This window comes from Somniosus microcephalus, chromosome 9, assembly GCF_052327205.1.
Source record: "Somniosus microcephalus isolate GS21.2 chromosome 9, FLI_Smic_1.0, whole genome shotgun sequence".
Lineage (NCBI taxonomy): Eukaryota > Metazoa > Chordata > Chondrichthyes > Squaliformes > Somniosidae > Somniosus > Somniosus microcephalus.
In genome coordinates, this window is record NC_140995.1 from 126,540,806 (window position 1) to 126,568,037 (window position 27,232).

General features: G+C 46.6%; 1 protein-coding gene across 1 annotated transcript in view; it reads right to left on the reverse strand.

Moving 5' to 3' along the window:
• Positions 1-27,232, reverse strand: part of l3mbtl3 (L3MBTL histone methyl-lysine binding protein 3) — a 236,328-nt gene that overhangs the window by 114,756 nt on the left and 94,340 nt on the right. The window contains exons 10-15 of the mRNA XM_085997143.1: positions 17,153-17,244; positions 14,407-14,558; positions 7,417-7,493; positions 4,672-4,757; positions 4,143-4,253; positions 1,550-1,664 (exon numbers count right to left, since the gene is read on the reverse strand). Coding sequence (XP_085853269.1) covers positions 1,550-1,664; positions 4,143-4,253; positions 4,672-4,757; positions 7,417-7,493; positions 14,407-14,558; positions 17,153-17,244 — 633 coding nt within the window. The remainder of the gene's footprint in view (positions 1-1,549; positions 1,665-4,142; positions 4,254-4,671; positions 4,758-7,416; positions 7,494-14,406; positions 14,559-17,152; positions 17,245-27,232) is intronic.

Sequence of the window (27,232 nt, forward strand, 5' to 3'; positions counted from 1 at the left end):
AACAATGGCCACAAGTTGCAAGCGTCTCTGTAGCTTAGCAACAGCTGCAGCCACACCCTTGCACAGCAACACATGGAGCAAGGCAAGTAATAAAAGTTACCTGAACCTACTCCTGAATTTTGCCGGTTAACCGACATTTCCGGTTATTTAGGGGCCGGTTAATCGAAAGTTTCCTGCATTATCCAAAATGATATGTCGGTTCAAAACATTACAATTATATTAATCTCCTAACTGTTGACCTTCAGATAGTAGTATACGAATTATTTCCAAAGATCATGCAGTCTCACAAAATCTGGGAGATTTGCAACTTCAATAATGCTGGAACTGCTTCATAGTGATGTCCAGAAGATAGAAAGAAACTGCCAAAAGCCAATACTGTACTATGTTTACAATCCCACAACTGCACTTACAATCAAATTTCAAAACTACTGAAATGGGAACATACATAACTGTTTCACTGATGTATATATTGAACATACTAAAGGTGATAAGCGTGTTCACAAACCTGCACAAAATATACTAGATGGATGGCAGAGGATTACCTGGCAGCAATCCAATTGAGCAGTTCAAATGATGTGAGCACAACCCCAATATTGGATTACTGCCAACTATCACCTACCAGACATTCAGATTTGTTTCACATATCAAATATATAGGCCCCGGCAGGGAGGTGGGGAGTGTGTGGGCGAGCGTGGTACTAGGGGGAAATCCCGGCAAGGCCGGGGATGCGGATGCCCTGCCGATCTGAATGGCTTCATTTTATTACCCATTAACAAATTAACAACCCAGCCGGCTAGTGGGAGCACAAAGAGGCCGCAACCGAGGACCCGTGGGGATGGTCCCCAGCAGTCAGTACAGGATGGAAGCTTTGGGCCATTATGGGGCCATGGGGAGGGGGAAGAGAACATTGCGGCCGCAATCGGAGCTGGGGGAAGCTGAAGGCTTGTGAGGCCTGGGGAGCACTCCCACTTCTCCTGGCCTACGAGGAGTGCTAAAAGGAGCTGATCTTCAGCACTTACCACCTTGGCCAATCGACACTTTCCATCTCGGATCTGCTGTCAGGAATCCCACAGCAAGGGCGTCCCCCTCACTCAATGTTAAATTTAAGTCACGCGACGATTATGTAATTGGGCCGCGAATTTTGAATGATAATTAGACCCCGCCTGCCTTTTGCGGGAGCCTTGTCGATGCACACTGTATTCTGCAGTCCTCTTATTTCCATAGTGTTGAACTTCTATTGAAGTTTTAAAGTTATGGCTTAAAAGGCAGTACAGGAGAAAAGGAACTTTTTGAATACTGTGCGTTTCCATCCATCCATCTCATGTAGAACTGACCGAATGACCACTGAAGTTGGTTTCATGTGCTTCTGATAGACTATTATAAACAAATGGGCACAAACAGCAATTGTTAATCTACACAACTGCTATTTGCACAAGTGTTTATATTTAAAGGAAAGACACGGCCTGATTGTTTCACTAAGGTCCTACCACTTAGCTCTTAAGAAGAATTCGAACCTTACTAGAAGAAGGATTTAACAGATGGAGCTTACTGATAGGTGGTTGAAGAGGGTGTCCAGTTTTAGCACACCAGCCTGCAGGATGGATATCGGCATTGTCAGCATCAATCCAGTAATCATAATCATAGTTCCAGCCATCAAAATGTATCTAGATAAAAAATATAAGATTACAGTCAAACCCAAACGAAGTTATTATAGTAACTGATTTTTTTGCTGAACACAGCAAGATAATTATGTTTTTAAAGATCAGTGCTCACCTAAATTCAGTCCACTTATGTAGCAAGGGCAAAAATTTCAATCTACCCATGAAACAATAAACAACCTTTCAATATTTCTGTATTTTCTAGAGGATCTCCTGTGTCATTGGATATGTTAAGTCACAGAATGTGGTCACTCTTTTACCTGTCTCTGATGTTTTCATGCTGCTGATTCTCTCTTTCACTCACTAACCTTTCTTTTCTCTCTGTCTCACCCGATTCTTAACCGTCCACCCACTCCCTCTCACTTACACTTGTTCTCCTCGGGCAGGTGGCAAGACGCCAGAGGAACTCTCATTGTCAATCTGTTTTTCTCCTCCCCTTCCCATCTATCTATTTTCCTCTGAAAGACTTTGTTTGCTGTCAAAATTCAGCTAACTTTTTTTTTTTTTTAAAAAAAACCAAATTAGGATGAGGAAAGACACTGATGTTTCTCTCCCTCTCCTTCCATTTCTGTCTTAGGTATCAGTAATTAGAAAGTCTATATTTTCTAATTGTCAACAAAACACAGATGAGATTAATAAAAGCTTTGTTTTCTTCAAAATTCAACTCTTTTTTTGAAAAATAAAGTAAAATTAGGATAAGGAGAGACACACTATAGTAAAATCTTAACTTTCACCCCCACAACCCCGTATGCCTCGTTCTTGCGGGAGGTGGGTGCAGGTTTAAATCAGGGCTTGAGAGAGTTTCATTATCAGTTAGGTATCTTGAATGCTACTAATGCACTCTTGGAAATTGTGTATACTGCACATGCTCAAAGTGCAAGACCAGTCTTCAGCTAACAGTGTTGCTTTGGGAAAAAGCCTTAAATTTATCCCCAGATTTTTTTGAGACCTTCAAACAAAAATGTTAATGATAACTTTAAAAAACACAAAAGACAACTCAGTAGATAAATTTAATCATGTTATGTGAAATAGATATTTTTTATTTTTAAAACACTTATTTTGGACATTAGAAATTTTAGCTACTAATGAATGAACAATTTTCAGAAAACATTTTGAACAACCTGTGGTGTAAGAGATAATACAGCATCACCTAGTGGCAAGAACCTGTAATTATACACTGCAGGAACCGATTAACATAAGACTTTTCCATTTTAAATATGGATATTAATTTATAATGAAAAAAGTTGACACAGAAGTGTGACAAAAAATGACAAGTAGTAAGGCCTTGAAGACAGGAAATGTACTCAACATATGATTTTTAATAAGTTATAGATAGGTAATTCAGTGAATTATGAGAGGGTTTAGGATCCTGAGAAAGCTTTTTGATCCCCACAATCTGGGTTTGCATCAACTCACCTTGCTAGGTAAAAAAGGACTCCCTGTCTGTCTGATCTGTAGTGCGCGATGTGAAATGATTTGGAACACTCAATTCAATTTCTAGTGGGCTTGGCCTCCAACACAAAACTGTCCCTAATTAGACACTAATTGGCAATGCCATGCAGATGGTCTGTTTCCCAAGTGTAGAACCGGTTTCGCACATGGTATAGAAAGAAAGACTTGCATTTATGTAGCCCCTTTCATGACTTCAGGATGTCCCATGGTGCTTTATAGCCAACAAAGTACTTCTGAAGCGTAGTCACTGTTGTAATGTAAGGAAACGCAGCAGACAATTTGCGCACAGCAAGGTCCCACAAACAGCAACGAGATAAATGACCAGATAATCTGTTTTTCATGATATTAGTTGAGAGATGTATGCTGACCAGGAAATTGGGAGAACTCTCCTGCTTTTCAAATTTACTGTTGGAACTGTTATGCCTACTTAAGAAGGAAGATGAGGCCCTGGTTTAATGTCTGATCTGAAAGATGGCACCTCTGACAGTGCAGCAATCCCACAGTGCTGCTTTAAGGGCCAACTTGACTGGCAATGTGGGTCTCTGTTGTTATTAAGGAACCATGGCATTCAATGCAGATTCTGAAGCAGGACACTTCTATCAACCAGTAGCTACGGGGCTGGGATGGACCAATATTATTTTAATCAAAGTTGATTTTATTAGGCTAACATCAAAAATAGCAGTTTGAATGGCTTGCTTTTAGCTACAACCCAAAACCAAATCAGGCCCAATATTGTCTTCATTTACTATGCTCTGGGGCACAGATCGAAATTAGGATCAGAAACCGTGGCCAATTTTACCATACCTCAGACACCATCCATCTCTATCCAGCGTACAACTGGGATGGAACCTAGATCTTCCTGTTCAGTATGAATCAGCACCACACCGCTCATTTCATTTATCCATTGGACCAACTGATACACAATTTTTAAATCATATCCACTTAATAAACCATAAATAAAATTATCTAAACAACTGTATATTTCAACCGCAACTACATCAGACAATTTAAATTCCACATGCAACAACCCACCTTTACTCTGTGATCATCTGTGTCTACAATTGTTGCTACTCTGATAAGCATTGGATTCCGCTTATCAATGACCTCAAATTTCATGTTTGGCAGAAATCCATGTGAGGGCCGCTGAAACAATACAGGGAAACAATAACTGGTTTGTGATTTACTTTTCACAGGCAGTCTCCACAAAATCTAATGTATAGGTCACACTCCATAACCTGCAATTTTAACTTTGAACTGTAAATGTCAAGCGGACATGAAACATAAAGTTGGAATTTAACACCAGCATTCGAAATACACCAGATTTTTATTGTATGAACAAAACATTCCATGAACTTGCATTGTATGAGACCAACTTTTAGTTCATGCGAGCATTGACTTTCATTTTTAGATCAGTCATCTCAGACGTTGAGCAGAATATGAGAACTTACTTATACAGTAAAGTCAAAAGTGATTTCATTTGTAATATTTCAATGTGTTTAGATAAATTGTTTAGTTGATATATTAAATTTGTCTGAGCAAAATTTATTCTGTAGTTACTTACAGATTTAAATGCCCGTGCAGGAGCAGGTAGAGAGTTTGTTTCTTCTAAGTACTTCTCCCATGAAAACCGTTTAGGATCATGATAATCTATATAAATGAAATAAACATTTCATGAGTGATCAAAAAGCATTTCTTTAAGGCTTCCAGTTCTACAATTAACCCTCACAACACGGGCAGACCCAGGCAATTCCAGTTTCCAGCTCGCTCACTGGCACTGCGACAAACCCTTGCATTACTGTAGTGAAGCTACTCATATATCATGAGCAAGATCAACTGCATTATTAACCCAATTAGAATAAACCTTTTTTTAAATCTTAAATTCTAAAAATATTTAGCACTTCACTTCTGCTTGCCTTTTTCTTTTTCTCCATTTCTCTTCTCAATATTTTCCTTCTGCTACTTTATTATTTTAACTTTATTTCCACCTGACATACCCATTGCATCTGTTTTAGTTCTTTATTTTTTTCTTAAAGTCTTTAGACTTTGTCACCTGCTTTCTACTTCACATATCCAAAGGCCCATTGTGAATGTGTGACACAAACCTAAAAAATTGATTAAGTTGAGAATGAAAACCAGCTCCTAAAACCAATTTTTCAGCATTTTAAGGCCCAGTCGTCGAACTAGACCAACTTTAGATGTGTTTTAATATGTTTAAGGATTACCACAAGAGAAGTTATCTTGCCTACAGCACAAATATCCCAATCACGCCCACGTGAATTAACTCGCTTGCCCTACAGAGGGTTAAGGCAGCAAATTACAACAGCTATGTTGCATAAACTGGTCATTTACAAGATATTGATGATTAGATAATCCAGTATTTCAGAATTAACTGCATTTTCTTCTCTTAACATGCAGTGAAATTTTTAATCAAAATATATGTCAGGATGTGTTAACTTTTTCAGATGTTTTGCAAGTTTCCCAACATAAGGTATTTGCTGGAGGGACTGCAAATATACTGACGGTGTTGCTTGTCTACTGCTGAATCCATCACTGTTGCTGACATCAATAGCAATACTTCAACATCAGTATTAGGCAAGCAAAACATGTGGAAGGAGCAGCAAGACTATCTACAAAATAACAACAGAGAATGCTGGAAAAACTCAGGTCAGGCAACATCCGTGGAGAGAAATTTGAGTTGATGTTTCGGGTTGAAACCCTTCTTCAAAACTGGAAAGAAAATAAAAAGATCGAAGGCAAAGCTGCGATTGAACAAGAGAAGAAAAGGAGACAATAAAAGGTATAAGAAGCCAGATGAGATGGTAATGGGCCCGTGGAGACAAAAGGCAGCTGAGATTAGGTGTGAAGTGTACTGGCAGGATAAGGACAGCTGCCAGGTGAGAGAGAGAAACAAAAGGAAAGGAAGGGGGGGGGGAGGAAAAGGAGGACCCAAAACAAAGGGGTGGAAAAAATTAAAAGGAACAAAGTAATAGAGGCCGAGGTTATGATCTGAAATTATTGAACTCGATATCGAGTCCGGAAGGCTGCAAAGTGCCTAATCGGAAGATGAGTTGCTGTTCCTCGAGTTTACGTTGAGCTTCCGTGGAACAATACAAGAGGCCAAGGATGGTGAGGTCCGAGTGGGAATGGAGCGGTGAATTAAAATGACAGGTGACCGGAAGCTCGGGGTCACCCTTACGGACTGAACGGAGGTGTTCCGCAAGGGTACCCCGTAAGTCCGTAAGGGTGACCCCGAGCTTCCGGTCGCCTGTCATTTTAATTCACCGCTCCATTCCCACTCGGACCTCACCGTCCTTGGCCTCTTGTATTGTTCCACGGAAGCTCAACGTAAACTCGAGGAACAGCGAATCATCTTCCGATTAGGCACTTTGCAGCCTTCCGGACTCAATATCGAGTTCAATAAATTCAGATCATAACCTCGGCCTCTATTACTTTGTTCCTTTTAATTTTTTCCACCCCTTTGTTTTGGGTCCTCCTTCCCCCCCCCACCCCCTCCTTTCCTTTTGTTTCTCTCTCTCACCTGGCAGCTGTCCTTATCCTGCCAGTACACTTCACACCTAATCTCAGCTGCCTTTTGTCTCCACGGGCCCATTACCATCTCATCTGGCTTCTTATACCTTTTATTGTCTCCTTTTCTTCTTTTGTTCGATCGCAGCTTTGCCTGCGATCTTTTTATTTTCTTTCCAGTTTTGAAGAAGGGTTTCAACCCGAAACGTCAACTCAAATTTCTCTCCACGGATGTTGCCTGACCTGCTGAGTTTTTCCAGCATTCTCTGTTGTTATTTTGGATTTCCAGCATCTGCAGTATTTTGCTATCCTATAAGACTATCTACATACTGTATAACAAATTATCCACCCCTATCCCAGAACTGTCATACATTGACATTTTTTTCAGTACACCTCGCTTACTGTGCAGTCTGTATTTCAACAGGTAAGCATCACTGTACAATGACGCGATATAAGCAGTCCAATTCTGGTGCTCCTTTCTTTGGTGATAAGCCAATAGACACATTTTTTTTGAATTCGAAACAAGATTACTTTATATTTGATGCATTTGTACTCTGGGCACAGAGCTTTGTGCGCTGGGATTGCAAATCACGAACTCAAACACAGGTCAGCGAATCCTGCAAGATTTTCCACTCATTAAAATTGACGGATGGAAATTCCTGCAAGGCCTGCTGATCTCCACACGTGATCCCGGCATGCGAAGCTCCATGCCAGGAGGGAAACTTCATAAAATGTACTCTTTGTAACATAACACAACAATCAGGGTCTTGAGGGCATTCACCTGGAGGGGTTGTAAGGGTTTTCCCATGCTGCAGGCACCATCCAACTGGGTGAATGTAAGGACTAGTGGCATCACACCTGAAAAACAAACAATTTATAGTACACCAGTGAAGTCATAACATGTATATTGGTATAAATGTAAATACCAAATAACTGCTACTGCTCCACCACCATAATCTTGCTAGAAGTGCTACAGAATCCCAGTTTACACATGTAAACAAGGTTTCCGCCACACTGCCACTGAAGTTACAGTGGCATTGCGGGAGCAGCTGAGGAAATTCCGGACCATTTTGTCAGAATTGCAACTGATATTATATTGTTATGGCTTTGTTCCACGATTCACAACTGAAATCCTTTGAAAGAAAGACTTGCCTTTATATAGTGACTTTCACGACCACCAGACGCCCCGAAATGCTTTACAGCCAAATGAAGTACTTTTTGAAGTGGAGTCACTGTTATAATGCAGGAAACGTGGCAGCCAATATGTGCACAGCAAGCTCCCTCAAACAGCAATGTGATAATGACCAGATAATCTGTTTTAATGATGTTGATTGAGGGATAAATATTTGCCAGGACATCGGGGGTAACGCACCTGTTCTTCTTCGAAATAATGCCATGGAATCTTTTACATCCACCTAAGAGAGCAGACAGGGCCTCGGTTTAACATCTCATCCGAAAGACTGCATTGGATTGTCAGCCTAGATTTTTGTGCTCAAGTTCCTGGAGTGGGTCTTGAACCCACAACCTTCTGACTCCGAGGCGAGGGGTTTAGCAACTGAGCCACAGCTGTTGGTCAGTTGTGCAACTTTATTACATTTTCATGATATTATCTTCTAGACGCGCATATTTGATACGGCAGGCCCGAGAATCCACAGCCCTTTCATTCGGGCATTAATGGTGGAATGTGCGTGCCGATGCTAATTTGTAGTAACCGGGAGGGTGCTTTCAGCTCAAGGGACACATCGTGGGGCACCTGCCATAGGGGAGAAGCCGCAAAATGCTGTGGAGGGTACCAGGTCTAGGAACCCCCCCCCCACCGGAAACATTTCAATACAGCGCCCATTGGCCCCCCTTAAAGGTGAGCGAGAAAAGGTTTACAATTCCAAACTCTTCAGAGGTGTAGGCCATGTCCCAGACATGGACCCCCAAGGTGGGCCACACATTTGATGTTCAGAAGGCCAGTACACCTCATTTCACTGGGTGTACCGGCCTGCCAATGTCCCGCTTGGCTGGAGACGAGGAAACTCTTGGCCTGGGAGTCCCCGATGTTAGCCATGTCACCTCTTACTGTGGTTCCACCTGTAACAAGTTCTGTTGACTCGGTATATCTGGGTCCCGGCTTAACTTGCAGCCCTTCCGCTGCATTCCTGCCAGATTTATGGCCGGTACGTGCCAGAAGGGCCGTGGATCTTCAGTCGGGGTATTTCTTAACTTGGGAATTTCTTTCAAATTAGTAGAAGGCAAGGAGTTCTCTCTGCCGGCATTTGCATATCTTTATTTTCTGAGATTATTTCTGAACACAATTTTTCTGATTTATCCAGAATGTTACTGCGAACAGAGATTTTCTGTGCCCAGGTATGGAAGGAACACTGCGCTTTAAGAAAGTATGCAGTACTAATTAACAAGGAACAGCTTATATACTCTACACAGAAAAGCACTAGAACATCTGCTAATCCTGCTTTTAATATTCGCAACAAAAACGGCAACAAATGACATAGAAGTAGTTGGTAATTCTGAGAAAATGCTGCTGCTTGTTTGTGAGGGAGACCAAGCCGATGTTATCTGTGGCCCTGTTGAAACAGGAGTCACGCCATCATATTTCTTCCCATCAATATTTCAATTTACTTACAGCAGGCTATTTGACTACTGATTCCAGCAGAGCTGAGCCTGACCGAGTCCTCGCCCAGTATTTGCATATGCACTTCCAGCAGGCTATGCAAGTTATCTGCTTCTGGTCTGCCACCAACCAGCAGTTTTAAAGCATAAACACGGTAACAAGGAGTGCCCGATGGATAATAAGGGGTAGAACTTCCGCAAGGGTTCTCTTAATGTCCCCATTATAAATTGAGCAGAAACCCCAGAGAAAAGGTGCAAGGCCAAGCCATTTCTCCAGGGTTTCTGCCAATCGTCTGCTGAAGTTATGAGGAGGAGACTGGGAGAATCCTTGTGGAAATTATTCCAAATGTCTAGAATTATTCTTTTATTTGTAATTGGGAAATTAGGTGACAATTCTCCTTTAAGAAGTTATGCAGATTTTTAAAGAAACTGGAAGCAAAATAAAAGAAAATAGTAAAAGAACCAAATACTGTAATAATTTCTTGATTCTATCAATGCTTTTCAAAAAAAAAATTAATTAGTATCACTATTGTGAAACGTAGGGGCTGATTTTCTCATTGGAGGCGGGTTGGAAGCAGGTTTCGGTTTGGGTGGGTTCCAAACCCGTCTCCACTGTCAGGTGGGAAAAATTTGCGATTTTCCCCTAATTGGCCAGTTACTTTCAGAGGTGTGGGTTGCCCTGGGCCAATTAGTCTTTTGGGACCGAAACTCGCCTCTGCTGACGTCACTTATCCAGCTTCATTTAAGGGCTGCTTGCTGCCTTGGCTCATTCCACTGGTTTTTGGTCGATGGTGCACCACCTCCAAACTTTTACCTCATTGAAGAATGGTCAGCTCCAAGGCAAGGGCCTCCCCGAGGTTCTCGGATGAGGCGCTGGGTATCCTGGTTGAGGGGGCGCGAGCCAGCAGGGAGGTGCTCTTCCCCTCATCTGGGAGGAAGAGGCCTCCCAAAGAAACCAAGGCTGTGTGGGTCCAGCTGCCAAGAGATATAACCTCCAGATCAGTGTGCAGCAGAGCCTGGATGCAGTGCCGTAAAAGGTTCAATGATCTTGTAAGATCAGGCAAAGTGAATATACCTTCAGCTTGACCCTCCTTCTGCTCCCCTTCTCCTCTCATCACCAGCACTCTGCATTGTCAACCTCCTCCTCCACATCCCACTTTACCCTTACAACCCTTCACCATCCCTCTCACTTTATGAACCCAACCACTTCACTATTCAACTATGCTGCCCTCACACTCCCTTTCAATGTTATGCAATGACAACGACTAACAACGCACAGGGAGGGCCCTTGGACATGGAACCTCACACCATCTTTGTCTCCTTCTAAGCATCTATGCTCTGGACTCTCTACACTCACTCCATCATTCTCACTCCAATTCCACTTGTCTCCCTCACTGCAGGAAAAAGAGAGCCCACAATAGAAGGGAAAGGGTGAAGACAGGAGGAGGGCCACCTTCCCTAGCCCTCCTCACCCAGGCTGAAGAGGCGGCCCTGGACATCGCCATCGCAGAGGTGGAGGTGGAAGTGGGGGATGGACAGACGGGCGATGCAGACCAAGCTGGTGACAGAATAGTTATGCGTCTCTCCCATTTACACTGCTTGAGTAACTGAAATGGCTGCTGGTGTACATTATTAGAATGCCACTTGAGCATCTGCACTATTGCAAGTGCATGCCACACTTCCGTCAAATGTCTAACCCATGCCTTTACTCCCCCACAGGACCACCCACAGAGCCCCCACCCACTGTCGACGAGGAAGAGGCTGAGCAGCAAGACTCCTCAGGGGAACCTGCAACCTCTGAGGATGCAGCGTCAGCATATGTAAGCATGCCCAGCACCAGCGCAGATACGCACATCTCAGTGGGACCTTCAGGACGTAGTGTTGTCACCGTGTGCATCACATCTCACAGGTGAGCATCAGCAGGTGGTGGAGACAGGGACAGCAGTGTGGAGTCCTCGTCGGAGGTTCCAGGACTTTCCTAGCTTTGCTCCGCTGCATGTGGACCCTGTGCCTCTGGGTCCATCCAAAAGAAGAGCGGTGCTGGAACTCCAGGAGCAGGTACAGGAGTCTCTGACAGGTTTTGTCTCCAGGGTCACAGAGTGTGGAGAGGATGGAGGAGTCCAACTCTAACATGAGCAGTGCCTTTGTGGAGGCAATGGCGCATGAACGCACCACCACAGAAAGGATGGCAACCTCCGTGGAAAGGATGGCTACCTCCATGGTTACGATGGCTACCTCTCTGGAAAGGGTGTCTATGGTAGAGGAGAGGATGGCTACGGCCATGGAGGACCTAAGTCGCCAGAGTCTGGAAAACATGGTGAATGTTCAGAATAGACTGACATCTCTGGAGGAGCGATGGGCAGCTATTGAGCAGAGAAACCAGAGCTTCATGGAAGTCCTATTGAGTAGGACTGCCAGTGCAGATACGGGTCCCCATGGCTCCCCTGATGTGCAGCAAGGTGCTCTCAAGCCACTTGTAAGCGCTGAGGTGGACCTGACCCATGAGAGGGAAGTTGGTGGCAGAGAACAAAGAAGTAGGGGCTCCTCTCCAAGCGCTCACACTTCCATGCCTATGCGTAGCCCTCGGTCAGAGCCCCACCAGAGTCCGCACCTAACTGAAATGGGCCTCTCAGCCCCTGCACTGCCGCAGGATAAGCAGACATTTGGCGAGCCCTCACGGGCTCGGAAACCCAGAGGACATCCGCCAAAAGTGACTAAGCAGGAGCAGCATGAAAGTGAGCAAGGGGCCTCCACTTCTGCTGAAGCCACAGGGGGAGCACCACGTAGGAGCATGAATAAGAGAAAACTAAAGCACCATTAGTCACAGGGGTAGGCACTTGGGTGATTGTTTCTGTTTATTGATGAAATGCCATCCCTGTGTGAATGTATTAAAATTAGGTGATGGCAAACTGTTGACGTGATGGCATCTGTTATTTCGGCTTAGGCAGCTCCACATTGAGGGCTTCGTGACACTTGCATGGTCAGGTTGGTGGTCAGAGTGAAAGGAGGCCAGAGAGTCATGTCCATTGTCTAGCATGTGTTAAGAAGGAGCCAAGCACATGTACCACAATGGGCAACCTATGCAAATCTAGCCAGGATGAGTGCATTCCTTGCATCACGGGCAGCCATGTACTCGCGTGCTGCCGCTGCTGCTGGTAGATGTGCCGTCACTCGGTCCTCCTCATCTTCCTCCTCCTCTTCATCTGAGGAGGCTATGAACTGAGCCACTTGCTCATCAGGAAGCTGCAAGCCACAATGCTATGCCATGTTGTGCAGTGCACAGCAGACCACAACCATTCTGGACACCCTGGCTGCTGAATACTGCAGGGCTCCACCTGATCTGTCAAGGCATCGGAATCGCATCTTCAGCAAGCCAATGGTTTGCTCGATGATGGATCTGGTCGAAATGTGGCTGGTGTTGTAGCGCTCCTCAGCTGGCCTCCTGATCGGCGTCATTAGTCACTTCTTCAGGGGGTAGCCCTTGTCACCAAGGAGCCATCCGTTAAGTTGGTTTGGGCGATTTAAGAGCGGAGGAACACGAGAGTTCCGCAGGATAAACGAGTCATGGCAACTGCCACAGAACTTGGCGCAAACATGCAAAATCTCCTTCTTGTGGTTACACACCAGCTATACGTTGAGGGAGTGGAAGCCCTTGCAGTTGACAAAGATAGCTGGGTTGTTATGGGGTGCCCTAAGGGCCACATGTGTGCAGTCTATGACGCCCCACACCATTGGCAAGCCTGCCATATTTGCAAAGCCAACTGAACGCGTGGTTACACTTGCTTGATCCCTTGAGAAGTGGATGTAATTGTGCGCCTTGCGAAAAGGGCATCGGTAACCTGCGTGATGCAACTCTGAGCGGCCGACTGGGAGATGCCGCTGATGATCCCTGGAAGGAGCCGGAGGCAAAAAAGTTGAGTGCAATGGTGACTTTGACAGCCACTGGTAAGGGGTGTCCACCCGCTCCTCTGGGCTCCAGGTGTTGGTGCAGCAGTGCGCAGATGTCTCGGACATCCTCTCGCGAAAGTCTCAGCCTCCTTTGGCACTGCTGCTCACTCATGTTGAGGTAGCTCATCCTCTGTCTGTAAACCCTGAGAGGGGGGTATCTCCTGCGGTGACGTGCCTCGATGCGCTGGCGCTTTCTGCCCTGTGCAGCATCCGGTGGGTGAGCAGGAGGTTGGCGCTCCTGCTGCTGTTGCTGCTGAGCTGCCTGGTTCTGCTGCTGCCGTGGCTGCTCCTCATCCAAATCCGAGGTCAATGATGAAAGGAAATAAATGGTTCCCATGCTGCTGGCAGATACCTCTGTTGGGGAAGCGCTCAGTCCAAGTGGGAGAGGGTTTCCCAAGGAGGTCCCACAGTTTTAGAGAGATAGAAGCTGCAGCACCTCCGACTTCAGTAGGCCTGCTAAAAGTGCTGAAAGACCTGTGGAACAAAAGTTATGCCAGCTGCAACTGCTCCCTGATGAAAGCTCTGTTTTAATTGTGGAGCTGCAGCTGTGAGGAGGCCACGCACTTGTCAACCCGCCAAGATCAGCTGGCGTGGTTTAGGAGGGTCGTGCAACATGCGCAAAATAACAAAGGCCTGTCAAAATAGGATTATAGAGGCCCTTAACGACCTCTCCTGACTGATGGAGGCGGGGCCGAATCGCACCCATCAAACCCACCTCCGGCAAAATTGCGCGCAGGTGGGTTGGAGGCGGGTTCTGAACCCGCGCTTATTTTTTGCGATTTTCCCAAAAGTCCCGCCTCCAAACCCGCCTCCTCGGGGCTGGGAAAATCGTGGCCTTAGTATCCATGAAGGGGTGGATCTCCAATCATTAGAGGTTAAAATTTGAGAGGGACAAATGCTAGAAAGTTCCTTTTTATGCAAGGAGCGATCAACAGTTGGAATGGTCTTCAAGATAGAGGCAAAAGCCTCATTCATGGGACAGATGGCGTGTTGGAGGAATCTAAGATTTTTAAAATTCTGAATGGATTAGCTATGGACATGCAAATGCATTCTCTTGTCTTTTGTGATCTTGTAAATAAATCAAGTCAATCATAAAAATATATAAAAACTGGCATATGAGCACCCTCTAGTGATTAGGACACTTTAAAATGGAATTTCTGCACTGAGTATATATAAAACATGTCTTTGAAAAAGCTGATTTCCTCACCAGTAGTCGTAGCTTTCATGCCAGTTGTCGAAATGCACCAAGAAACGATTATCTACCATGTCGGACACTGTGGCCACGCAAATAAATTCTGGATTCTTTTTATCAACAGCTTCTAGTTTCATACCCAGTCGGAAGCCTAATGGAGTAATTGTCTAAAACAAAGAGATTTTTTAAAATATTTATTGTGTGACACATTATCGTATTTACATTTATTTATAAATTGTACTAAGATTGGTTATAGATCTGCTACTGCCATCTCGGAGTCTACCACTAAGCCCCGGAAAAGCTTAACTAGGTCGTTGTTCATAAAACTCTGCTCAGCTTTCTGTCTGCAGTTTCTCTGCAATTGTTCATCAATGGAATGCTTGCCCCAGAATCACATTTAAAATTGCCAAACTGCATTAACCAAGTATAAATTATTAAATAGACATTGGTGATCCTTAAACATTTTCATCTTATTTTTAACTAAATAAAATGCGGGGGTAGGGGAATAATAAGTAAAAACAAAGTTACTTGCATCAGAAGTGTCACAACACATTCTATGCTGTAAACAGGGCAAGTAATTTGCTGTCAGTCAGATATGCTCAGAAATCAGCACTTTTACTGCCTCCAGGATTCCTTTCTGAAAAATTGTGATATTCAGGCAGCAAACTGTGCCATACATGGCAACTGTAGAAGCTGATGGGATTTGTCACGGTTTGTCAAGTCACTTGCCCTAGTTACAGATGGGAGCAGCAATATTCAGCACCACTGTGTAGAGAGATGCAGGATCAATGACTTGACTGAATTCCCAATCCCAGCTGCATTGCATGGGCAGGTTAAAAGTGGTGGCCAGGCAGCTGCCTACAGGGGAAGGAAAGTCAATGGTGAGTCATTGCCATGGCATTACTGCATATCTCATAACAGTTAGCTACAGTAGCTGTTGTTAGTGCACTGTCTGACAAGAAGTGAGCAGGCGGAGGGAGAAAGTCAGCTCTAAAAATTAGAATGTAAACTGTCATCAAAACATATAGGGGCTAAAATTCCACACCTCTTCTTGCACACTCCTGCCGTAACTTCACTAGGAGTGCGCCAGAAGGGCCAGAATCTAGGCACGGACCCAGGTCCTGGCCGTGTGACGAAACTCCTATTCGCCCTAGTAGTGGAGCCTCTACCTGCCTAACGTCAGTAACATAAGAAGGGGCAGGGCACTCCTAACATTGGAATTTCCCACATCCTGGTCCTCACCGGGACCGCCATAGGATAGGCAGTGATAAGACCAGGGTGAACTGGCTCGCTGAAAGACCAAAGTGGGCCCCAGTTGGGTTCTGGGCCAAGATCATGGCTTGGCCTCGAAGAAAAAAAGGGCAATTTTTTTTGAAGATCACTTAACTGCAGCCTCCTTACAGAAGGGGCTCCTTGGGTTACTTTCAACCTCTTTTGTTAAGGGAGGGTAACATGGCACCCAATGATGCACTGGGATTCCTGTCTTAAGGCAGGCACCCTAGATGCACCCCTAGTGGCATGTCCACCCACTATTTGCATGCAAAATAGGGCATCTCCCCCAACTCCATGAACTCTGGCAGTGTCAGTGGCAGAGGTCTGGGCTGGTGCAGGAACTGTTCAGGGATAACCTGAAGCAAAGCCTTAAGGAATGCCACATTCATCCAGAAACATGGGAATATTAAACCAGTAATCCCTCTCTAGAAATCTGCTATAAAACCATGGTGTGCACACTCTGAACCCAACAAAGGTTTCACAGAAGAAAAGTGTTGTTGCAGAAAAATCAACCAGCAACAGTTAATAAATGGATGTGTGATACATGTGACCATTAATGTCCATCACACATTGAGCTATGAAGCTGACTGGGACTCTTTTCTATGCTTGTATGTCTAAATAATCTTAGTTTCAAAGTAATTTGTATTACATTATTGTATTGAACATACAAATGTACTGTACATTTTACTATTTAATTTTTTTTAATGGAACTCAGTACTGACTTTTTTTCTGTGTTTAGAAACAGCTTCTACCATCAGAATCAATACACTATTTACAGAAAACATCTATATGTTAACATATTGGAATCAACCTATTGACCAGATAAAAATACTACGCATGACCCTAATATATTCACCTGACGAAGGAGCAGCGCTCCGAAAGCTTGTGATTTCAAATAAAGCTGTTGGACTATAACCTGGTGTTGTGTGACTTCTTACATTTGTCCACCCCAGTCCAACTCCGGCATCTCCACACCATGTCTTTAAAATCAGTAGCTCCATGAGTGATTCTGACTCAAAAGCTTGTTTCATTCCTGAAAGTCAGGCACAATACATTCCAATTTCTATCCCAGGGAGTTTTACCAAGCCTGACTGGAGAGTACCGAACCCACAGGTCCATCAGCTGCGGTCCCCGGCCTGCGATCTTCTGCTCCCGCCTGCTGGCTAGGTAGTATATCTGGCCTCATTCGGGGGTGGGACTCAGATGAGGCCCAGTCATTAAGATCGGCCAGGCCTCCACATCTCCAGATTCCAAGTGCACTGCCCGCTTTGGGGCTCGCATGCACCATGCCCACGCCCCCTTCCTTTAAAATCAAGGCTCGGGTGCCTCAAATTGAAGTGTTCCATTCACCAGCGCTATCATTCCTCACCATGATAGTCACATAATTCACAAACAAAAACTGAAACTACATTTTTACAGCATGACAGTTCTGGAAATCCCCCCCACCCAGTTTCCAAACCAACTATGTTGAATAAGATTTTGTGCTTACAGTATTTTGGTTTTCGAATAGAGATTTGGGCACAGCTTGAGCCTTGCACATCTTCAGATATGATGGCCAGCTAAACTCAGCATCTTTGTATCCTAGAACAGATAAAATTAACAGTCAACTTCACGTGTCCCTATTCGTTATCAAAAAATGGCATCAATTCCACTGAAAACAGCATTTACAATGAGATTGAACAACAAAACACAATTGGTCTTCTGAAGAGATTGAGCGTCACTCAATCATGACCAGTCATAATAGTGAGCCACATTATCCGTTCATAGAATCATAGAAATTTACAGCACAGAAAGAGGCCATTCAGCCCATTGTGTCTGCTCCGGTCGAAAAAGAGCTATCCAGCCTAACCCCACTTTCCAGCTCTTGGTTCATAGCCCTGTAGGTTACCGCACCTCAAGTGCCACCCAAGTACTTTTTAAATGTGATGAGGGTTTCTGCATCTACCACCCTTTCAGGCAGTGAGTTCCAAATCTCCACCACCCTCTCCTCAACTCCCCTCTAATCCTTCTACCAATTACTTTAAATCTATGCCCCCTGGTTATTGACTTCTCTGCTATGGGAAATAGGTGCTACCTATCCATTCTATCTAGGCCCCTCATAATTTTATACACCTCACCAAACTTTCCACATATGGTGTTACGGCATTCATTGGTATGAATGCAGATGTCACCTTAAAAACCACAAGGTCATGATTCAGTACAGTGTGCGCGTGCTAGTGGCAATGGGCTGGATTTTGCGGGGGGTCAGCGGGAGCAATCAGTGGCGGGTCAGTTGGAAAAGTGTTTTTTTTCCCCAGCAGGTCAAGACCCCACTGTGAACCCGCCGCCAGGCATCTTTACCCGATGTCGGGTCTGTCAGCATTGAGCAGACCTGACACGCAGCAGCGGGGGACCCAATTCAGGTAATTATTGGCTTGTTTAGAGCCACTTAAGAATTAATTTCAGCTCACCTTCTGCATTTGCCAGCTTGCCCACGGGGTCCACACTACTCATGGGCCACATCTGTCAAGCTGAGGTGGGAGTTCAGTGGCCATTGAATCAGCTGTTGAGTTGGCAGCTTCAAATGTACAGTAAAAGCTCCCACCTTACAGAGATATCTTCCCTCAGCCACAAATTCTTCCTCACTGCATTTCCACAAAAGATTCACCATGCCGCAAGTCTTTATACAAGTCTCCATCCAGTCTGATCTCATTACCTCTCTCACCATTGACAGATCGCTTCTGTCATCTCTACCTCACCTGCCATCTATTCCATCAGCATTTGTACACTTTATAATGTCTCACCTTGATCCTCAGAATCCCACCACGATCAGCCCCAACTGCAGCAGCACCAGGCACACCAACAACACCACAAACCTTCTCCACTGCACAGGACAGAGGGCATCAGCACCCGACCACACTGCTGCCCGGGAGGCCAGGGATGGCCTCACCATGGCCAGATTTACTTCACTGTACACTGTACACCCTGGCTGCCACATGATGTGCCAGGTTGGCACCACCCCACACCAAAAAGCATTTCTACAATGCCCAAGCCATTCCTTTCACACTCATCACCATTGCAGGGGTAACGTTATGTCTCACCATTCACTGCAACTCACTAAGCCACTTCCATAGGTGCACAGAAATCTGTCCAAGAACGCAAAGTGTTGAAAATAAAGGTTTCAATGTTTAACACCACATTAACAGAAACTTTACATGAACTTTGCATAAAACACCCAAATGCCTACCCTTATGTGTTGTTAGTTGGTATGATTGGACTAGGATGAGGGCGAGTGTGAGGGGTGGCTAGTTGTGATGGAGATGTGATAATGTAGATAGAGAGGGATAGGTAGAGGTGCAAGTTAAGTTTGTGTAAGGATGTGCAGGAGTAGGGTAGGGAAGGCAGAGTGATGGAGATGTGATGAGTGGTACAGCAGGATGAGGTGGAGTGTGGCTTTGTACTAACGTTTTGTGATCTACCGAGATCATTGATAGGTTTGCGGCACTGCACCCAGGTCCCCCTGACCACATCCCGGCTTGTGCCCTCCTGTGCAATGTGCAACCAGGCTGTGTTGATCTCCTGGAAAGGTCTCTTCTGCCCATGGTAGGGAAGAGAACCTCCCTGTGTGCTAAGCCTCCCTCCATAAGCATATGGAGGGAGTCATGAGAGAGTCTGGGTGCAGCCCTGCGCCTGTGTGCAGTGCTCGTCAGTATTTTCAGCACCTCAATGCTGTAGAACAGTGACAGCACAACTGTCAAAATAAAGTTGGTCAAGGTCCCTTTAAGGAAAGCGGCTGATGGCGCGTCATCAAATGGCGTCATCAGACCCGCTTCCTCTAACTGGCCGGGAAACTCGCTGGGCGGGCTTAACAAGCCCAATCAGAGGAAATTCATTTTAGAGGCCGGGATGGAGACAGCAGCGGGGTCGGGACCCGCCACTGACCCGCGAGGTTAGTAAAATCCCGGTCATAGTCTTTGTTATTTTTAAATATACATCTGTATATCCTACTAAACAGCATTATTTGACCTACTGTACTTGCTATGGGACTAACTCCAAAATCAAACCTCTCTAGTCTTGCCATTTTGTTCCTTATACTAATAAAATTGTTAAAATCAGCAGGATGCTTTATCATCAGGTTTGTAGAAACTATTCTGTTTCAATCAAGCACGAATTCGAGATGCGAATAAACAAATAAAATTCTCTAATTATTCTCTATGTTGTCGAATGTTCCTATATATGATTTGCTTCATCTAAATTTTATCTGCTTGCTTCCTTCTGTTCTTTGGTGCTAGTAATTTATATTGAACTACTTATTCGTAATATTTCCATTGTGAACCATTTATCAGTCCCTGAATAGAAACCTGTCAATTTCAATATCTTATAATTTAACCAATTTTCACAAATAATTTCTTTCACCTGACAATGGACTCCTTCTAAAACAAGTATCTGATGAACTGCTCTCATTCACACTTCAAACATCAACAAGTTCAAAAAATGGAAATCTATTATGATTGGAATTTCTTCCTCCTCCCAATTACACTACATTTTCAAACTAGGTACAGCAGGAACGCTTATTCATCTATATTCTCGTCCACAAAAACCTTCTCTCAATAATTTTCATTTTTTCACAAACATCCGTGAGTTCCGTTTACTTTTCTGTTGAAACTGAACAAAAATTCGGAATGTCTGCATAAAGACTGGTGGTAATTTTAACCCTCCAGAGCAGGTGGGGTGTTAAAATGAAAAAGTGGGCAACCCAACCCCAACTCGCCCACTTCCGGAGGTTGGGGGGGGGGGGCAGGTGCCCAGCAACCGCTTGGGAGGCGGGTCAATCACTAAAATAATTTAAGGAGGCTGCATGCTTCCAATTTAACATTACTTTTAGTCTTAACGCCTGCAGGCTGCGCTCCCGGCCCTCGGAAAACCTGGCAGCTGAAGGGAGGCATGAATGGCTGGATGCATCAGGTAAGTGCCTTTGCTGGAGAGGTCCCAGCGGATGGAAAACCGCAAATGTAACTCTCCTATTCAAGAAAAGAGGGAGACAGAAAGCAGGAAACGATAGGCCAGTTAGCCGAACATCTGTCATTGGGAAAATGCTGGAGTCCATTAGTAAGGAAGTAATAGCAGGACATTTAGAAAATCATAATACAAAAGGTTACTGCACAAGATAAGAGCTCACGTGGTTGGGGTAATATATTAGCATGGATAGAGAATTGGCTAACTAACAGAAAACAGAGAGTCAGGATAAATGGGTCATTTCCAGGTTGGCAAACTGTAACTAGTGGGGTGCCACAGGGATCAGTGCTGGGGCCTCAACTATTTACAATCTATATTAATGACTTGGATGAAGGAACTGAGTGTACTGTAGCCAAATTTGCAGATGATACAAAGATAGGTGGGAAAGCAAGTTGTGAGGAGGACACAAAGTGCTCGAATTTCCAAGCCCCGTGGAGGCGGGAGTGGAGGATGCCTATTTCCCAGGAGGTGGGGACCCGACCTGTGCTGGGAGCCGCCTCCCCGAGGCGGGAAGGGGATTAGTGCCAATTAACTGCCTGTTAACAGGTAGTTAACAAGCAGTTTTTGGCCTAATCCCTATTTTTAGCCCTGAAGTGTGGGCTGCCCGACGGCTCCAAATCACGCCAAGTTAGCAAGGCGGGCTGTCGGGCTGAAGGGTTCGAGATGTCCGGTGTTCAGGTGAGTGATGGGTGCATAAGTGCAGAGGTAAGTGTGTTTGGTGTGTGTAAAGTGTTTAAATAAGTTTTACTTACCTTTACTTACTAATGCAGGCTTCCTTCCTTCAGGTCTCGGGAGTCCCTCATCTCACCGGCACAGAAAGCAGAATGGCCGCGAGCTGTCAAAAGTTGCAGCATTCTGCTTTCTGTTCTGGAAAGATTTCTAACTGAGTCTGTGGGAAAGGACTCAAGTTAAAAGTCAGAGTGTCAGTGTTTGACAGCTTCACAGAGCTGTCAAACGCTGATATTTCATCTGTCAAAAGCTCTTGACAGATGAAATGGCAATCCCTGACGTCACCTGTAACTGGGTGTCCCTTAATTGGCCTGCTGAGCCCGCTGGGCGGGCTCAACAAGGTCAATCAAGGGAAAATCACGTGGGTTGGCCACAAATCGATGAAGGCGGGACTACAACCCAAAAAGTGGGAGTCCTGCCTCCATCACGTCCCCATTGACAAAATCGAGCCCAAAGAGTCTGCAAAGGGATATAGATAGGTTAAGTGAGTGGGCAAAATTTGGCAGATGGAGTATAATGTAGGAAATTGTGAGGTTATCCGCTTTTTTGGAAAAATAAAAAAGCAAATTATTATTTAAATGGAGACTATAAAATGTTACGGTACAGAGGGATCTGGGGGTCCTCGTACATGAAACACAAAAAGTTAGCATGCAGGTATAGCAAGTAATTAGGAAGGCAAATGGAATGTTGGCCTTTATTGCAAAGGGAATGGAATATAAAAGTAGGGAGGTCTTGCTACAACTGTACAGGGCGAGGCCACATCTGGAGTACTGCGTGCAGTTTTGGTCTCCTTATTTAAGGAGGGATATGTGATGAAATATTTCCATTCATCACTGCCTGTGACTGAGATCGGTTTCAGTGTCATTTCCCTTCCCCCAGACCTCATTGTATTGTGTACTGGAATGTGCTGTATTGTATACTGGAATGTGCTGTGTGTAGGGCTCCGCCCATACCTGGCCCCGTTTGTAAGCTAGCTTCAGTCTAGCCCCAATCTCCAGAAGGACGACATCTCTCTCGCTTACGTGTTTCGTTCTAAGTTAATAAAAGCCTTGTTTTGTTCTGCTACCTTCGAGTCTCGGAATTATTGAGGCTCATCAATTTTATTAACTTATTTTTTCAACACTATGGATCAACTCCTGAAACCCGAACGTTTGGATTTGGATCAACATGCTCCGGACGCATCAGCACGCTTCGGACACTGGTTTGAGTGTATGGAATTCTTCCTGGACAATTCCGCAGCCGTCAAAGACGCTACGGACGCTGCAAGGATGAGACTCGGAATTCTGCGGAATTGGGTAAGCCACCGGGTTTACCCCCTCATCCAAGACGCCGAGACGTACCTGGCCGCCTGCGACATCTTAAAGGCGCATTACCAGCAGCCTACAAATGAGGTGTATGCTAGGCACCTGCTCGCCACCTGCGCACAGCGACCTGGGGAATCGGTGGAGGAGTTCCTAAGCACCCTGACTGCAAGTGCCGAGATGTAAAAGCCGCGGTGTACACTGACGAGCTTGTTCGCGATGCCTTCATCACAGGCCTCAGCTCCACTTACATCCGGCAAAGACTGCTGGAAAAAAACGGGGTTGGACCTGAAACAGGCTGCGGACACCGCGCGATCCCTGGATGTGGCCCAGAGAAACTCGGACGCCTACTCTTCAGCCCGCGCCGTCCACGCCGCCACGTGTGCACCGAGGGCGCCGCCATCTTGGAAGGCATCTTCCCCGCCCGACAGCCCGACACCGGCTGGGCCCCGCTCTCCCCCCAGAAGCCCTACGACAGCCGCGACGCGTCAGGGACCCAACTGCTACTTCTGCGGGCAGCCAAAGCACACCAGAAACCTGTGCCCGGCGAAAGGCACCACCTGCTTTAAGTGCGGTAAGAAGGGGCACTTCGGGAAGGTGTGCAGAGGGAACCCCGCCGGAAAACCCGCCACCGCCGCGTGTGCGCCGTGGGAGCGGCCATCTTGGACGCCATCTTGCCCGACCTCGTGGGGTCCGCCATCTTGTGAGCAGACAGCGTATCGATCAGGGCCCTACAGTGGCATCGGTCACAGTGGGCCAGACCAGGCCGCACCCGCTATCCAGATCAATGGTGGACATCGAGGTAAACGGGTGTCGGGTTAAATGCTTAATTGACAGTGGAAGCACGGAGAGCTTTATCCACCCAGAACTGGCACAACAACTCTCCCTAAAGGTGGTCCCTACTCAGGGTACCATCTCTATGGCTGACAAAACCCAGACATCGACCATTCTGGGTTACTGCACGGTACAATTGTGCGTTAACGGAACTGTATATGATAATTTTAAAGTATTAATCATGAAGAACCTATGTGCGAGCGTGATCTTGGGCCTGGATTTCCAGTGCAACCACCAAAGCATCACGCTCAAGTACGGTGGGTCCCAGCCGCCCCTCACAGTGTGCGGTCTGGCTACCCTGAAGGTAAAGCCGCCTTCGCTATTCGCGAACTTTACCCATAACTGCCGGCCAATAGCGACCAAAAGCAGGAGGTACAGCTGGGAGGACAGGCGGTTTATCGCAACCGAGGTAGACAGGCTCCTGAAAGAGCGCATTATTGAACGCAGCAACAGCCCGTGGCACGCCCAAGTGGTAGTGGTAAGGGGTAGCGAGAAGAAACGGATGGTGATTGACTATAGTCGAACGATCAACAGGTACACCCTACTAGACGCCTACCCGCTACCCCGCATATCAGAAATGGTGAACCAAATCGCCCAATACCGGGTGTTCTCCACCATCGACCTCAAGTCAGCGTACCACCAGCTCCCTATCAGACCAGAGGACCGCCCGTACACCGCCTTCGAGGCGAACGGACGCCTCTACCAATTCCTCAGAGTCCCCTTTGGGGTGACGAATGGGGTCTCGGTCTTCCAGAGGGAGATGGACCGCATGGTCGATGACCACCACTTGCAGGCAACCTTCCCCTACCTTGACAACGTCACCATCTGCGGTCACAACCAGCAGGATCACGACTCGAACCTCGAGAGGTTCCTGAAAACCGCACAAAAACTCAACCTCACCTACAACGAGGACAAGTGCGTTTACAACACCACGCGCCTCTGCATACTAGGCAGCGTGGTGGAGAATGGGGAAATCGGACCAGACCCCGACCGATTGCGCCCCCTATGGGAGCTGCCCCTGCCCAACACTCCCAAAGCCCTGAAAAGATGCCTGGGGTTATTTTCTTATTATTCCCAATGGGTCCCCAACTACTCCGACAAAGCCCGCCCCCTCTTGAAAGCATCCTCTTTCCCGCTCTCTGCTGAGGCCCACGCCGCCTTCAAAAGCATTAAGCAGGATATTGAGCGGGCCACGCTACAGGCAGTGGACGAGAACACTCCATTTCAAGTGGAAAGTGATGCGTCTGACTTCGCCTTGGCGGCCACCCTCAACCAGGCGGGGCGGCCCGTAGCTTTCTTCTCGAGGACCCTCCAAGGGCCCGAGATCAGACACTCCTCCGTGGAAAAGGAGGCCCAAGCCATCGTGGAGGCAGTGCGCCACTGGCGCCACTACCTAGCAGGCAAACGCTTCACCCTACTTACCGACCAGCGGTCGGTAGCGTTTATGTTCAATAATAAACAGAGGGGGAAGATTAAAAATGATAAGATTCTTAGGTGGCGGATCGAGCTCTCCACCTTCGAGTACGACATCATTTACCGGCCAGGGGCCCTTAACGAATCCCCTGACGCCCTCTCACGAGGGATGTGTGCCAGCGCCACCGGGGATCGGCTACAGACCCTCCACAACGACCTCTGCCACCCAGGGGTCACGCGGCTGTTCCACTTCATAAAGTCCCGTAACTTACCCTACTCGATTCAGGAAGTTCGGTCCCCGACCAGGAACTGCCGCACTTGCGCTGAGTGCAAGCCTCGGTTCTACCGCCCAGATAGAGCCCACTTAATCAAAGCTACACGGCCCTTTGAGCGGCTCAGCTTAGATTTCAAGGGCCCCCTCCCGTCCGTCGACCGCAATGTTTACTTCCTGAACATTGTGGACGAATACTCCCGGTTCCCATTCGCCTTCCCCTGCCCAGACATGACCAGCGGCACGGTCATTAAATGCCTCAACAGCCTGTTCTGCCTGTTCGGTATGCCGAGCTACATCCATACGGATAGGGGGGCGTCCTTCATGAGTGAAGAGCTACGCCAGTACATGCTGTCCAGGGGGATCGCCACGAGCCGTACCACCAGCTACAACCCCCGGGGTAACGGCCAAGTGGAGCGAGAGAACGGGACAGTATGGAAAGCAGTCACTCTAGCTCTAAGGACCAAGGGCCTCCCTATCTCCCGCTGGCAGGAAGTCCTCTCGGATGTGCTCCATTCGATACGGTCGCTATTGTGTACGGCCACTAATACCACGCCTCATGAACGAATGTTTGTCTTTCCCCGGAAATCCACCTCAGGCGTATCCATGCCGTCATGGCTCTCCACCCCAGGTCCGGTACTCGTGCGAAGGCATGTGAGGGGCCACAAGACGGACCCTCTCGTGGAGCCAGTACACCTACTCCACGCCAACCCCCAATACGCATATGTCCGGCACGCCGACGGAAGGGAGGACACCGTGTCCATAAAAGACGTCGCCCCAGCCGGCATCGACAACAACCACGGCAATAGCGGCAATGACGATCACAGCAACTCTTACCCACCCACTACTCTTTCATCACCCCCGGAAGAACACCGACCAACGGCACCCCCACCAATTACCCCTTCAACAACCCTGGCGGCACCCCCGGCAGAGACCCAGGAGGCTACTGGGGACACCCAGCCGACACCCGCGGCACCGCAACAGCCACGTCGGTCGCAGAGGACTATCAAACCCCCGAACAGACTAAATCTATAGAAGGGGTGAATGTGATGAAATATTTCCATTCATCACTGCCTGTGACTGAGATCGGTTTCAGTGTCATTTCCCTTCCCCCAGACCTCATTGTATTGTGTACTGGAATGTGCTGTATTGTATACTGGAATGTGCTGTGTGTAGGGCTCCGCCCATACCTGGCCCCGTTTGTAAGCTAGCTTCAGTCTAGCCCCAATCTCCAGAAGGACGACATCTCTCTCGCTTACGTGTTTCGTTCTAAGTTAATAAAAGCCTTGTTTTGTTCTGCTACCTTCGAGTCTCGGAATTATTGAGGCACATCAGGATATACTTGCATTGGAGGGAGTTCAGAGAAGTTTCACTAGGTTGATTCCTGAGATGAAGGGGTTGTCCAACGAAGAAAAGTTGAGCAGGTTGGGCCTATACTCATTGGAGTTTAGAAGAATGAGAGGTGATCTTATTGAAAAATAAAAGATTCTGAGGGGGCTTGACAGGATGGATGCAGGGAGGATGTTTCCCCTCGTGGGGGAATCTAGAACTGGGGGCATAGTTTCAGAATAAGTGGTCGCTCATTTAAAACGGAGATGAGGAGGAATTTCTTCTCTCAGAGGGTTGTGAATCTTTGGAATTCTCTATCCCAGAGAGCTGGGAAGACGGAGTCACTGAATATATTCAAGGCGGAGATAGACAAATATTTGAGCCACAGGGAAATCGAAGGTTATGGGAGCGGGCGGGAAAGTGGAGTGGAGGCCAAGATCAGATCAGCCATGATCTTATTGAATGGCAGAGCAGGCTCAAGGGGCCAGATGGCCTACTCCTGCTCCTATTTCTTATGTTCTTAGAACTGCTTGTGGGCCAGGAGGAGCAGATGCTTCCCCCCACCCACCAAGCTTACCTCCACACGATCAGACCCCCCACAATTGGCCGACCCCCCCTAATCCCCATCCCCGCGATGTCCGACTCGCCTGCCCCCCATGTCGGGCATATCTCTGCTCCACTCCCCGGCTGCTTTCCC